Below are 15,732 nucleotides of genomic sequence, written 5' to 3'. Positions count from 1 at the left end.
TTTTCATTACTTGAAAAACGGTAAAAGTTGACGGACCAATGCACTACATCATTTGAGTTTTATTGAGAATGCAAACTTCAGGAAAATCCCAAATAGTTCCTAGCCAGAAGCAGAAGAAACTCTGGCTCTAAATGAAGGTGGAGGTTGCTGGCACAGCATAAAAAGGCGTCTGGTGACCCCCGGCACCCGAATTAGTCCTGCATCACACCCTGCCACATGCTTAACGTTCTTGTCCTTAGTTCAGTCGCACTTTACCAAGTGCCTTCAAAGCTCAAGTTTCCCATTGGAGTCTGCGTGACTCAAATAATGGGGATTTTGCACTCATGATGAAGCATCAGATTTACATCTCGGCTTCAAACAGTGTGCAGCCACTTTGACACCTGTAGACTTCGTTGGCCGACACGATTCTAAAGATCTGAGCTGAGCTAATCTCCTCACACCCTGCCGTCATGCAGACACTCTTGGGTCAGTTTCAGCCATTTAAACGCTCGCGTTGCCGATCCAACAGGTGGTAGGGTCCTCTCCTTTGTTGTAGCAACTTGAAAAAAAAAATCTCCGGGCGCAAATAAACACATTAACAGTTTCGTCAGGTGGTGGGAAGAAACCGTGGCATGTTAGCAGCTGCCTTTCCCTGGCAAGCTCTGTAGAAGTCTGCTGGATTACAGGGTTTTTCCCTTGTATGAAATATTGGTCCTTCTTGCCTTTTCTTGATAAGCCTGGACAATTACAACTATTGTGTTACAGCTGAGGCCCTTGCAAGTTTGCTTTTGCCATTTTTTTTTTTTGTTAGTCTGAGAGTATTTTTCCAAAGTGTCAGACTGAAAACAAAGGGGGAAAAGGCAGAGTTTTCCTACTGGGTTTCATAGCTTATTGTGTTTTTGCTCTCACACTTCCTGTGTTCTTGTAAGCTTTTGTCAAATGGCTTCAACCAACACTCTAGGCCTCATATGATTAACTGCTCTTCATACATCCAAAAAAACTAATGAGTTAAAGTGGCTTAAATAAATCACCTAGAAAAGCAAACCTCAAAAGTCTTGCCAAAGTGAGGTGACCGGAGCATTGCCTGTTGGTGTTGGCATTTGGTGGGCATCCACGGAACTTTTGGGAAGTGATGAAACAGCAGAGCGTGTGTTACCAGGCAGGCACTAGACTGCACGCAGCATTTAGGAAAGAGGAAACGAGCATTTGGTCTGCATCTCCTGCTGAAACTGATGCACTACATGCATCGTTCACCCGATCTAATAGCTTTCTGTGCTTTTAGTTGTCCTGTAATGTCCTCCACACAAATATCTTATTTCTCATCAGTTTTCTGGATATGCATGCAGTTTTTCACAATGCAGTAGTTTGAGAAACCTAGGTATAAAGGCTAAAGACATGTGGGCCCCCAAACATTAATCAATAATATTTACTGAATGTCAGAGGAGTTTTGTCTTTGCATTTTGCAGCAGGTTTGATGAACTGGTATCTCTTATCTCTTTTATCTGCCCCACCACCCTCCATCCCTCTTTGACATCTTCCCCCAACCCCCCCACGCCAGCTTGTGACTGCCACCCTGTGGGTGCAGCAGGCAAGACATGCAACCAGACCACAGGCCAGTGCCCCTGCAAGGACGGTGTCACGGGCATCACCTGCAACCGCTGCGCCAAAGGGTACCAGCAGAGCCGCTCGCCCGTGGCCCCCTGCATCAGTGAGTAACTCAGACACACATCCACACGCAGCTACCAGTTACTGCATGCGACACTGATCAGATCGTCATGGTTAATTTTATCAGCTTGCCTGTGACTATTAAAATCTGACAAAAAGCATGATCCATAGCTAAAGGCAGCACATACCCAAACCATGAAGAATACAGAACATAAGTGAAAACATACTTTTATGTAGTCTTTCTGGCTATCGGACAGACATAACCCAAGTGTGTGTGTGTGTGTGTGTGTGTGCGCGCCTGCCGTATTTGGATATATTTGTGAGGACCAAAAATTGGAATGCTACACTAGTTGTGGGGACAACAGTCAGTTATGGGGACAAAATGCCTGTCCCCACAAGTTTGAAGGCATTTTAAGTTTAGGCTAAGGGTTATGGTTAAGGCATTAATTTTTGAAAGGTTAGGGAAAGCCTTTTGTCAGTCAATCAGATGTCCTCACTAGGGGTGGTGGGTGGGTGTGTGTGTGTGTGTGTGTGTGTTTACTTGCATAGCCACTGAAACTGCAATGACATTTCATGGAGAAGAGCCCAAAACGTGAGCCAAACGAGCGCCCCAGCATAAAGTTGGGTTAAATTGAAACGCGATCCATGCTAAAGGAACAAAGAGGCATACTGTTGTTAACGCTTGTGTTGTTATTCTACTTTCTCTTAACTATGTACCGTGTGTGTGTGTGTGTGTGTGTGTGCTCTAGTAGCTGTGTTTAGGTTTTTGATTTCCTGTAACAAGCGAATGTGAGTCCACGCAAGTTACGAATTTTGCCCGTGGGCCCAGCACGTGTCTGTGCCACATTGCAAACAATCAAAAGATAGCCTCCACCAAATCAAGTCATGCCGTGCCGCCCAGTGCCGTGTCCAGCTCTGCCACACGGTGCCATGTTGTTCCTCTTGCATGCAGCTCCGAAGCAGATGGCAGATAGGCAAGAAGGAGAAGACGACCGTGGTCATGGATGGCAGACTATACTCGTTTAAGTGCCATTAGGTGAACTGTCTATCGAGAACAAGAGGAATAGTGGGTGTGGGCATGCTTAAGCTATGCACATTATGACAACCCGGTCTGCCATTATAGCCTGATGTCAGCATATTACCCCTGGAGGATACTGTATCCCAAGACAGAAGACAAATCCATTAAGAAGCCAATTAGTATGATGGCAGCAACCCACATCTGAATGATCCTTTCATCATCTGTCTATCTTCACAAGATGTGGCCATCGGGGCAAAGGGTCTCAAAGTGGCTTCTAGCAGCTGTGCCTGCCTTCACAAAGCTCCGTGCCCTTGTTTGTTTTTGTTGGCAGGGTGTCCATAATTTTAGAGAGACAACTGCTGCTTTTGCCTCAAAACAGCTTTCCAAGAAACCCCCCTCTACCTCCTGCCAACACACTCTCACACACTCGGTCCAACCCCTGAACCTCCAAATCCAATCAAAAGCAGATCCTCTGGGTGGATGCTAAGCCGGCGTTCCAGTAATTCTGTTTACGGTAAAAGGAGAGGGGCCTGTTGTTAGCATTAGCATTTGTATTGGAAAGATGCATACGATTAAAGGAGAAGTCCTGGAGGAATTCTACAAGGCACTTTTTTTTTCTTTTTTTTTTTTATTGTAGCCAGCGGGCACAACAAGGGAGGGCTGTATCTGTCTCAAGATGATCCCACCAAAATTGCCCCTTTGCCATCCGTCCATCTGTCTATACATGCTTGCATGGAGATTGCACAGCAGTGTTAACCCCACATCTGTTAGAGGAGGATGAAACTAATCTAGTGTAGCCACCTTGCCATTGTGTGCCTACTTTCAATGCGCTGACTCCTCCAAACTGGTTTATGGTGTGATTCTTGTGAAGCATCAACTAACATTGGACTTTGATTATTTCTTCCAGTTAGTCTGAAGATCTCCTTAAAAAAAGACACTGAAACCACTGCATTAGTCTATGGCATGTATGGTTTATTTGAACCGGTCTTCCCTCTCACCACCAATAAGTATTCCTGTCAGTCTCTTAGCGTTTATCTAGCACGTCTGTCTGGAAAGCCCTGTGTATTTTCATAAGTTTGACATATAGTACACCACAAACCTACTGTGTGGCAACCCTGATTCTTCTTCTTTTCCCCAGTGACCTCAAATAGCACTTTTTACTTCTCAGTACTATTTCCCATCCCACCCCCATATTTGGGATCACATTTAATGAATTTGGACACACTTTGTTTCTTTGACCACACGTGCTCTCATTGTAGGCCGGCAGCCAGATCATTTCAGACATACTTGAAAGGTGTGGACTTAGAATTAATCGTTGAAATAACTTTGTGTTTTTTGTGCGTGTTTCAGAAATCCCTGTGGTCAACCCCACAGCTGTCGTGAGCAGCACAGAGGAACCAGCAGGTTAGTATATACTCCTTGCACCTTGAGCACCCCTACTTTATGAGAGGAACAAAAACATAAAATACGTGTCCAGAAATATTAAATATTAAGGCGTGGAATAAATATTAATAGAGGGCGGGTTCGCTCATTTGAAGTTCTCAGGGAAACGATTGCACTGGGGACGGAAAAATTTTACATTGTCTTAAAAACCTGTGTCCTTGGCATAGTTTCCCCAACCGCTAGCCTCAAGTTAGTGGAGACATGCTGTGCTCAGACTTTAAGTGCAGCTTTAAGCCAAGGGCAGCAGATAGGCAGCTGAGGTGATTAGTTACAGTTTAGTTGGGAGATATAGTGGAAGGGGAACGTTGCGAGGCATGAAAAGAGTGTTGGCAAGTAACTGGGGGAAATTTGTTCAGTCACTCCCTCTAACACTCTAGGCTTCGGTCAATTACCCTGTCCGCATTTTTCATTCTACAACTGTTTGATTTAAATGGTGGTGTTGATTTGGAAACGTTGATTCATTAGTGGATTTATATCATATATTATCACTGAAGCGGCAGACTGTGCACCCCTCCCAAATTTGCTATTACTGCCATTCTTTTAAAGCAATAATGGTTTTCTTGTTTTTATGTCCTTTCTCTTCTAAAAATAATACGTATTTTCAGAACCCTCACAATAAATTTTCAAACTTTAACTTTCGACTTAACTTTCGAGGTTGCATGCTATAAATTTTGAGGACTCGATTCATAGAGTTCAAGATGTTTATAATGGCTCTTACCGAGGTCCACATAAAAGGCCAAAATTGGTTGTACACTCCAAATAAAAACCTCCAGATATGTCTAATAGTGTGAAATGAAAAACATTCTTCTGGTGGAGAATTCGTGAAGTTTCTGAGGTAAATGTTGTAAACTAGCTAAGCTAAGCTTACCGGTTACTGGTTAGCTTAGCAAAAATCCTGGACAAAAAATGGGGGAAAGAAATGGTTTATTACAACAGATTAATCGTGGTAGGTTAATTATTGAGATTTAGAGCAGATAATTGCATAAAATAAATCTAATTGGGATCAAACTTTACCTAAATGATTTCAATTAGGTGAGGTCAATTCTAGCCAAAGATCTTTCATCTCATTTTTTTTTTACCATGACTATGTTTACAAGTGAGTGTAGTTAAAGTAAACATAAAATCAGGTCTTAAAATTATGTAAATACAACCTCAGAAGAACAACACATGATTATACTGTGTTATTATTTTTAAAAATACTAACGCAAAACGCAGAATTGTGTGTGTGAAAGTACACCCTCAGTGTGAGCATCTCTATAAAAGCTGAAGTTCGGACAGTTTGCAGGTCTGGAGTATTCAATTGTGTATTAGCACAACATTAAAGAAGAAATGCATCAGAAATCATCTCAGAGAAGCAACTGATGCTGCTCACCAATCTGCGAAGTTGGAACTAGTAATTTGAAATCCATCATTGTAGAGTGAGAAAGATTATTCCACTGGTGAAAAACATTCAAAACCGTTCGCAGGAGTGGATGTCCCAGCAAATTCACCCCAAAGTCAAGACCGTACAATGTTCAGAGAAACTTCAAAACAGAAAGGCTACACCTCAGACTGCACGTGTCTCAGCATGGTCAATGTTAAGTTCATGATAATACGATTAGAAAAAGACTGGACAAGTATGGATTGTTTGGAAGTGTCTCCAGGAGGAAACTTCTTCTCTTTCGAACATGGCAGCACAACTCAAGTTTGCAAAATTGCATCTGGAAAAAGTTCCTTTGGAAACATTGGAACTGACAGAGGGTGTACTTTCTTTTTACTGTGACTGTAAGTCCTGAATTTAATTTTCCTTAGACTCGCAGCTTCTTCACTCATTTACAACTTGTTCTGTATAACCTTTTACCGCCATCGCTTGGGTCTTTTTAACCCAAAGAAGCAGAGTCCAGCCCTTTCTTGTTTACTACTTTCCTGGGAAAATGTTACAGGGTCTAAGAACACAAGAGTCATTGATTGTCAATTCACCTCAGCTTCTACCAAACACACCAGCGCATTTCCCCCATCTTTCTCCTTCCTAAACTACCACAGAAAGAGCTTCACCATCAGAAACCTAAGGCCCCCAAAATCTTTTTGTGTAAGGGGCGTTGGATGCAATTTGTCCTTGTCATGGCACAGTGAAAGGGGCTCAAGGGAAAGAGGGCATCGAGAGTCTTGGAGCCAATTGTGCATGTTTTCAGCAGGCTGGCCTTCTGGGTCATTGGGCAATTCACCGAGAGCTTTTCCAGGTGATCACCCAGCAGTAAGTAGTGCTTCATGGGAAAGAGCATACTGTCACCCCAGCCAGAGTTTCAAGAGCAGGTTAGCCACTGTATACAAAAACAGAGACCTACATACACAAAACAGCTGTGATCTAATGAAATCCATGCTCATCTCATGCACATGCACGCCTGTCACAGCTGCATGCATACTTACATGAATACCACATACTCTGTACTAATGAGAAAGCCCTTAAGTAGACTGTGATATTCTGCAACATTTATTTAAAGTAAAACGTACACACATGCACTACACACCTTTGCACTCATCCACACCTTCACTCATTGCAGCGTATTGAAAGTCATCTTCTTTCTCCTTTTGTGTTTCCCTTTCTTTCCTCTCTCTGGCTAATAAAATCTCCAGCACTCTGATATACAGCCAACCTTTCTGGACGTTTTAATGAGCTCCTCGGTCCCCCGTTTCTTCCTCCTCCTCAGTTCTTCCACAAAAAAAAATGAACAATACAACACCCTTTCACTCATACAACATTCCCAAAAGGGTCATTTTTCTCTTTTTTTTGTTTTTAAACTTGGACATTTCATGTCCAGCGATTTTTATTTGGTTTTCTTTGGAAAGCAAAAACGGCTAAACAGTTATTCCTCTTGAAGGGAACGAGAGATACCAGTCCACTTACCAGCGTGTGGTTTGTTGGTGGTCAACTTTTCACGTCCCTTCATTAGAAGTGACTAAAACTCTGTTTCTTTTGCAATTTCAGTTCACCATTTTCATTTTTTCAAAACTTATTTTGTATCCTTCTCATAGATTTTTATTTTTATGCTGTGGATCCAAAATTCAATGAGTCACAGAATCCAGCAGCCTGTGTCAACCACAGATGAGTCTTACTAACAAACAACAGCATTTTTCTTTCTGCAGCTCCATTGGCAGAAATTGAGTTAAAAGCACAGTGAATGCTTTAAAGTTTAAAAGGGATTCTTATCATTGTTTTAGCGCACTTCATCTGTTTAAGCCTATTTAATCATGCTTATCTTCTCAGTTTCCCTTTCCTTTTGCTCTTTGTTCTTGCAAAACATGTTTTCCGATCTCCGAGAATACCGACATGGCAAAACAAATATTTCAGGACTACAAGAAAATAAACCACGCGATGTAATTACATGCATATGCTTTCAAATCTTTGAAGGGTTCTATAACACAACTGAGAGTTTCTTTCCGACCTTTCTGGTCCATTGAAACTGCTGTACACAGCTATTCCTCAACATAAAATTACAAACAAATTCAAAAAAAAAAAAAAAAATATTATTATATATATATATACTATATATTATTATATTATTATATAATATATATATATATATATATATATATATACATATTATATATATATATATATATTATATGATGATTATTTATATTATATATATATATATATATATAAAAATTAAAAATATTTTTTTTTTTTTTTTTTTTTTTTTTTTTTTGTTAAATTTGATTCAGGTTGCAGGTAAGCTGTGAGTCATATAATAGAAGGAAAGGTGGCTGCTCAGGTTCCAAATGCTGAAATCAAGCGCCAAAGTGTTTCCAGCGCCACATGCCTGCTCTTTGGCCAAAATCTGCATGAGGGAAAAGCTGGATTGAAAAAGATGCTGGAGGACACAGAACAACTAAACCAAACCGTGGCTGGCCTTAAAGTCGGTCAGAAAAAGATCAGAGAATGGTCATCCAGCCTAGAAATCAATTTTGACTGTCATATTCATAAACGTAAAAACCACATCATTTGCAACCCCACCTACTAATGGTCAGCAGAGGTCATTGGTCCAGTGTGTGGTCTTAGTTGTCACTCTGGCAGCCAAGGCCTATCCACATTCATCCAACCATGACCTGCTTCCACCACGCTCTGCCTTTTCTCAAGGCCCCGGAGAACATGTCAAACTGAACACTTTTACTCCTCTGGTATGTTTCACTTGCCTCCCAGCACTGGCTGTTGCAGGGATTTGGATGTGTGATTTGTCAGAAGCTGTTTTTTAGCACACAAAAACCACACAAAGCCCAACTATTATTTAGCGCTGCTCCAGTTTTCCTTTCAGCCTTTGGCAACATCAGTCAGTTTGTAAAGGCAAGTATAAGTTTACTCAGTTATTATAGAAAAAAAATACACATGTATTTAAAAAGTAGATCATGCTTTGATGTGTATTTTTTGTATTTATAGAAAAATGTGAAATATATTAATGGGACGGGGAGTCAAAGTTGGCCTTTCTATATAGAAATCAGCACATATCACAATGTTATGTTTATATTTGCTTGATCACTGCGGTTTATATTTTAAAGTGATGTGACACTAATTATGCATTACAACGTGTTAGTAAGACTGAGCAAATATGAAAGATTCATGTGCTCCTTTGGTACCTTTTTCACCAATACTGTGACTGTGCCTAGCCTATAAATGCTTAAACACATTTCCACCACAAAAAAGAAGACTGATGACTTGTGTCAAAAATCTGTCCCAAAGGGACAAGTGACTGGCATTTGGAGTCTGCAGATTCTGTTGACCATGATATTCTTCCCAAGGAAATCACACCGACTTCTGTTAGTAACACTATGCAACATTTGGTTCCCAAATCTGTCAAAATGAAGGATGGTTTTCAGTGCACCAAGAGAGAACTGGCCCCAGCCACATGTTGGTGGAAAACAAGCACTGGAGTCACTGCCTGCATTTCAGGTGTGAACTTGGTTGTCCTTATTTTTGCAGATTGTGAGTCCTACTGTAAACCAGTGAAAGGCAACTTGAAGATCAACATGAAGAAATACTGCAAGAAGGATTATGGTAAGAGAGCAGAATTCCTTTCCATACCATTAATTAAAAAGCGTAAAGAGTTTAGAGTGTTCACCTGAGGGTGTTTCTTGCAAATGTGTTCCCAGCTGTCCAAGTGAACGTGCTGGACATGGAGACGGTGGGTGACTGGGCCAAGTTCTCCGTTAGCGTGGTGGCTGTGTACAAGAGCCGGGGCGAACCCTTGAAGAGAGGTGACAACATCTTGTGGGTACACATGAAGGACCTTGCCTGCAAGTGTCCCAAAATCCAGATGAGCAAACGATTTTTGGTGATGGGTGGCGCTGAAGGTGGAACGGGCCCAGGAGCAGGTCCAGGAGTCGGGCCCGGAGGTGGAGCCAGCAGTCCAGGGGCGGAGCGCATAGGCTTGGTGGCCGATAAGAACAGCCTGGTGATCCAGTGGAGAGACGTTTGGACGAGACGTCTGAGGAAGTTCCAGCGCAAGGAGAAGAAGGGGAAGTGCAGCAAAGCATGATTGGGAAAAGCAGCGTCCATCCCTACCTCTCCCTCCACAGCACTCAATCACAAATCCTGACTCTTGACTTCTCTTATCCCCGGCCACTCGAGTCCTTTCTTCTCCTCCATTGTGGGAACGCTGCACATTACAAAGACTGCATGTACCCTGCCTGTTTTAAGGACCACGTTTTGTGTATATTGTATAATTATTTTCATTTTTATTTTTCAAGTTTTTTTCATTGTAAGGCCACTTGTCTATTTGTCCGATTGGTTTGCCTTAAAAAGGGACCATTAAAAAGGGTGTGAAGTGTAGACAAAAGCAGGCGCCATTTCCCCCCCCCTCGACGACGGCAACTGAACTGTCCAACCCCCTGCTAAAAAATACAACCCCCTGACCTCCACCTGTCAAAACTGCCTGTCTTCTGCCATTTTAAGGTATTTCCATGCAAGACTACCAATGCTCACCCCTCACTGTTCTCTGAGGATTTTATTATAGAGTGTTTATCACTTCACAGACTGATATCAGCAACAAGACAAGCTACAGATCTCCAGCTTGGCCACCTCACACTGATGACCTTCAGAATTTTCCTGTCAAAACAGGCCTAATTTCTCAAGGTCTTTGCAGTATCTTCTTTGGACTATAGGACTTCTATGTCCTACGAGGAACCAAGGGCTCCCTTTGCAGGGACATTTTCCACAGCAAACCTCAGTCACACCACCACTGCTGCTGCCGCCACTACCACACAGCCCTCACAGAATAAACTGCTCACGTAGGCTCTTATACGGTCAAGTACCCGATGTCACTGCTCATACTAGAGTTTGTATATCTTGTGTGGCTACTTTGCTATCTCAGCCATCCACATCCTTATTTGAGATGTATCCCTTTGTTGCATTGGGCACGAGTGAGTCACATCGCAGGCCTCTTCACCACTGTTCCCTCTTATGAGTGGTTTATAAAGTCACCATCATGACTCATGGCCTGTCACTTTGTGGAAGATGAAGCGGCGCAGACCGAATTTCAGAACAAAACCAACTTTTCCATTGAGACTTTTGCGCTTCGTGGATATTCTCTTTGCTGGGTACAGCTCTTCCAGACGTTGCTGTGTGGCCAGCGTCACTTATGTCTTTAAAAATGGCCGAACATTTCATTGCATTGACTGATGAAGACTGGCAGGCTTTTGTTTGCCACAACAAGAGATTGAAACAAGAGTTCCTTTTTCATGCAGTAAAAACACAAAAACAAGTTGGATAAAGAAAAGACGTAGCTGTGTTGTTGGGTTTTTTCGTTTTTGTTTTTCATTCCTTGCTTAGTATTTCGACAAAATGAATGAGCCTGGAACATTTTTAGTGCTCACTGATTGTATTATGACATGAGAGGATCATATTTCAGTCCTCATGTGCTTTGTTAAGTTTGCATGTTTGTGGGGTTTTTTCTTTTTTCTTTTGCTGGTCCATCAAATCCTTACAGGGAGCAGAGAGAGGTAAACTAATATGAGCATGAAGATCCAAAGGAAAACTTCCCAGGTCATCTTCCACCACTTGCCCACCCCAAATGCATAACCCTGTCATGCCTTGCCAAATAAGAGTAGTCAGTTTTTAAATTCAATTAAGAGACTATGAAAGTCAGGACCAACGAATTAACCGCAGAGAGACCCATCTGGTTGCTCTCAAGCTTTTTATCTGCCTTTTGCAGTTATTTCATTTTGTAAACGACTTTACAATTTATTTAAATAGAGTACAATATAAACACACAGTTTAGTTGAGGGGCACATCAAGCTCACATAGCATTGAGTGTTCCTACAGGCATCTCATGCTAGCTTGTGGTTACGCTCCTTTGGCTTTGGCGGCATGTTTGGTTTGTCATTCCTCCAAAAGTGTCTCTCCTCTGCTCTCGTCTGTGTGTCAGCCACAAACTCCCTCCCTCCCCCCCTTCCCCCCCTCCCCGAATTCTCCTTTTAACCCATTTTGCATGTTGTGTATTTAGTGTTTTAGATAAGTGAAAGCACAGAAAGAGGCTTCCAGACTCCTCTGTGGTGTATAGTACTGCACTGTAGTTCTTGTTTTCTGAGAATGTAAATCAATCTGCAAAGAAAAGACACACAGGTAAATGGTCTGATTGTGTTTATGAAGTGTTATTAGAACTGAGGACGTCTAATGGCATGATATTTGATGCTGTTATGAACTCTGAACATGACTAGATGTTGTTCAAAAGATTGTGGCTCTTCATGCTTTTCTCTCTCATCAAGACATTTTTTGTTTTTGTTTTTTATAATACAATGCAAAAACAAGTTGTAACCAAAATGAATTATAAGCCACCACGACTTCTGATGTGTGACAAAAAAAAAAAAGTTTTCTATGGCACTATGCTGAGGGCACAAATCCCACTGATGGAATTTCTCAAAAATGCAGAAGCAGTCCTTTATTTATGTGTCGGCTGTCCTCTGTGACCTGTCAGACAGGTGGTGTTACAGTAGCACCCGTGTCCGCATCTTGGTATGCAAGTCTGGCATTACAATGAATTGTCAAAATATTTGCCTCAGCTCCTTGAGCACCCAACACCCTCGTGAAGGAATTCCACAAAATTCTTTCTCTTCTAGTTTTCACGTGATATGTCACACTATAGGAACGCTTCCAAAAGAGGCTTTTTCCGATGCCTGTTGATCATTTTTGCCAGTTCAGTTTACCCAAAATGCTGGATAGTTCTTAAACTATACACATGTATAACTATCCTGCCAGCAAATCTTTAGAGTGTGGCACTGCATGGGAACACATTTAGCCTAAGGGCCCCGTTGTACCAGCCAAGCAGATAAAAGTGTACAATCATGTCAGGTTTTACTGCTCACATGGTCACAGATCAGACGGACATGTTGTAAGATGACTTGGTGGAGAAAAAAGTATAGATGGAGGCGATTTCCCTTATATCAGTGCCGATGCAGAGGTTTTTTTTCAGAGTAGCGACACCTATTGTTCCGAGGAGTACTGTAGCAGCTTCCTGCACCATAAATGTTTAGGACTATGATGATGACGTTGCCTGTGGCGCACAAACAGACCAGCGTGAAAGGTATACTGAGGCATCCTGTCATGCAGCTACTGCGGACAGATCACACCAATCCACCACAGCAACTGATCTTGTCAATAGCAACAGGAAATAAGTTTCACTATAATGATGTTAAACAAAATGTTACTGGTGTGTCACTTCTGCCATAAAACATCTGAAGCCAGCAGGTGATGGATCACCATGTGTTAGCTAGCTAGTTTTAGCTAAAGCGCCCTTGCCTTTGTTTTAATAGTTGAGAGCTTTTTTTACCTTCAAATCTAAAAGAGCAAATCAAATCAAGATTAAGCATGTTTGTGCTTTTGCACTGCAGTGTAAAGTGAAGGAATCTCCACTAAATGCACTATATGGACAAAAGTAGTTTACCTCACACCTACAAGAGCTGCTCAGGTACCAAAATCCATGTCGTGAAGCTCCTGGCACACAGCAAACAAGGTTTGCAAATCTGCAGTTACTGAGTCACAGGTGCACCTTAGCGGTTGCTCTGTAACCTCACATGGCCTTCCACTTTGTCACTATTTCTAAACACACCCATGTTTGCGATAATACCACCGATAGCTTATCGTAGAATATCCAGAAGAGGGGAAAAATTACAAATGTGATGGATTTCAATGAGCTCTTTAGAACTGATCTTTCACAAATGCTTGTAAACGCAGACTGCGTTGCTAGGTGCTTCATTTTATACACCTGTGGCAATGGGTTTGAAAACACTTGAATTCATAAAAAGGTGTGGTCCAAAATTTTTTATCCATGTAGAGTTCAAGTAAAACATCACCAGAATGGAGCGGGATCACATCTTTGTGTGAATCCTTTAAAAGGGTGATCTAAACATTCATGGATTGTAAAAGATGAAATATTTACACGGTTCTCCTGCAGTTCTGTGGAGGGTCTGGTATGTAAGCTGGAAAAAAAATACAGTTTTCCCTGCAGGCCTCTGCACAGGTCACATGATCGAAAACTACGAACCAGCTTTTCCTTTTCTTAAGTGCCCACCCTGAACATCGAAATCAAAATAGGTTAAAATTGGCCAGATTTTGTTTGAGTGGGGGGTTAGGGGGTGGAAGTGTAGCGCTTGTGAAAGCTATTTTGTGAGCCTCATAGAGAGAGCCATCCTGTTGTTTTATATTAACAAGCCCAGCAGCTTGGCAGTGGAACTGAGACCATAACTGCTTCACTTTGCTTCCTCCCCCCTGTGTATTTTTTTCCACAGCGTTTATAGCATTCACAGGTGTGTGAGTTTGTGTGTTTAATTAACCTTCCCGAGCAAACAAGTGACACACACAACTTGCAGAGAGGTGAGAGGAAACTTATTTGAAGTTTAGCGTTTTTGGGTGGGGGTAGGGTTCTGAAACGGTCCGTGATGAAGAATTATATCACACAAATTTTCTTGGTCAACTTCCCATTGTTTGTTTTTTGACTATTATTTTTTTTTTCTTTGTGCACATGCGTCATTTTCATCCACACATTTGGCTCGTCCTGATGCATTTTTTTTTTAAATATTGTAAATATGTACTGAACTGCCTCTGCCGTTTATGTTGTCTTTTGTAAAGCATCACTTAGCCTGGGATGACTCACATTTATGGATGTACAAACCAGATGATTATGGATGTTATATGGATGTAGAAACCAGGAACATATGCTTTCGTGATCACGACCAGAAGACGTGGTTCAGATATTACACAGAATGTATTCCTTTCGGTTTTATGTTGTTTCCAGACGACAACAACCACCCAATTGTAAATGACTTTGAGGTGAATGGAGTAAAAACGTGACTGACTGGACCCTCTGCTTTTCCCATAGAGGTACAGATGGAAACTGACACACAAAGCCCACCATGTCCTGTTACATTAATGTCCTGGGAATAATGGTTCACTCACACAAAAATTGTCCACCTACCTTTCTGGGGGGAACAAAGGGATCCTGCCCTCAGTCTAGCACTGCTTTTCACTTCTGTTATATCGAAGTCTTCCTTGTACATTTTCCTCTGAGGCAATGAACCACTGACTTTTTAATCTAAATGGTAAAAAATAAATTATTAGGTAATGAACTGTGCGTTGTGTTGATCATCTGTCTCTTTAATAGCGGCTATTAGCCTTAGCTGCAGAAATTATATAAAATTGATCATGTGTGTTTTCTCCATTGCTCAAACACAGTTGGCACTGCTCTGGTATGTTTCCACTCACGGGGGCTAGATGGGGGTTTGAAGAAGAGAATATTGGGTAGAGCGGCTCCCCTCCTCTATGAACGCTGCAAGAGCTAAAGCTCTGTAAATAAACAATGAGGCGCACACACACAGTATATACACACAATTTAATGCGTTCCTCACCTTGGAGGAAACCCAACTCCAGAGAAAGGCTCAAAGCAGGAATCTCCTTACTCTCTTTCTCTTTTTTTATTTCACCTACAGTGTCCTCTCTTCCTCATCTCCCCACCCACTAACCAAACAGGCCAGCTCCATCCATTCTCCTGAAGGTAAATTACAGGAAAGCAGTCATTTATCATCACTCTCCCCAGGCATGGCCACTGAGGCTCTGAGAATAGAGGTTTCACAGACTGGACACACACACACACTGAAACATATCTTGAATCTCTGAATCAAGCATCTCTCTCCTGGACATCCTGGCCTTCTATCAAGTTGCTGTTTATATTGAGTTCAGTTAACTATACACCAAAGAAAAACCGTCTACAACCAGAACAAAACTGGAAACCCTTTGTCCTGTAGGACATTCAGTCATTAAAGATGATCAGCATTTACACGAGCAAAATATTGCCTCAGTTCTTCGCTTCTTCTTATGAATAACAAACTAAAGATGTTAAGATGTTGTTTTACAAGGCACCAAGCTTTCTCCTTTTTTGTAATCTCTGTGACAACCAATAACCGAGTCCCAGACCCCAAACCCACTTTGATGTCACCCTTTATTTTGTAAAGTTCATTTGAAGCCTCAGCTTTAGCTTTTTGGCTACCATTAACTATTAACATATTGGGATGGCAGGGTGGAGTCCTAAGCTATCAATAAGTCCCAGTTACCTTGGTTAGCAAGGTTTATCCATAGACTATACTAGTGAATCACAAAGATAGGG

At 41.7% G+C, this 15,732-nt stretch overlaps 1 protein-coding gene across 3 annotated transcripts in view; it reads left to right on the top strand.

The window, feature by feature from the left end:
- ntn2 (netrin 2) overlaps positions 1-14,698 on the top strand; it is a 44,467-nt gene extending 29,769 nt beyond the window's left edge. For all 3 annotated transcript variants that reach the window (XM_042226009.1, XM_005935521.3, XM_042226010.1), the window contains exons 4-7: positions 1,538-1,687; positions 4,013-4,066; positions 9,060-9,134; positions 9,230-14,698. In XM_042226009.1, the coding sequence (XP_042081943.1) occupies positions 1,538-1,687; positions 4,013-4,066; positions 9,060-9,134; positions 9,230-9,615 (665 nt within the window). In that variant the 3' untranslated portion in view covers positions 9,616-14,698. The remainder of the gene's footprint in view (positions 1-1,537; positions 1,688-4,012; positions 4,067-9,059; positions 9,135-9,229) is intronic.
- The last annotated feature ends 1,034 nt before the right edge of the window (positions 14,699-15,732 follow it).

This window comes from Haplochromis burtoni, unplaced genomic scaffold (genome assembly GCF_018398535.1).
Source record: "Haplochromis burtoni strain Fernald_Lab_line unplaced genomic scaffold, NCSU_Asbu1 Contig_192, whole genome shotgun sequence".
Taxonomy (NCBI): domain Eukaryota; kingdom Metazoa; phylum Chordata; class Actinopteri; order Cichliformes; family Cichlidae; genus Haplochromis; species Haplochromis burtoni.
The sequence above is the reverse complement of the archived record's forward strand: the minus strand, read 5'-3'. Positions and strand labels throughout refer to the sequence as shown.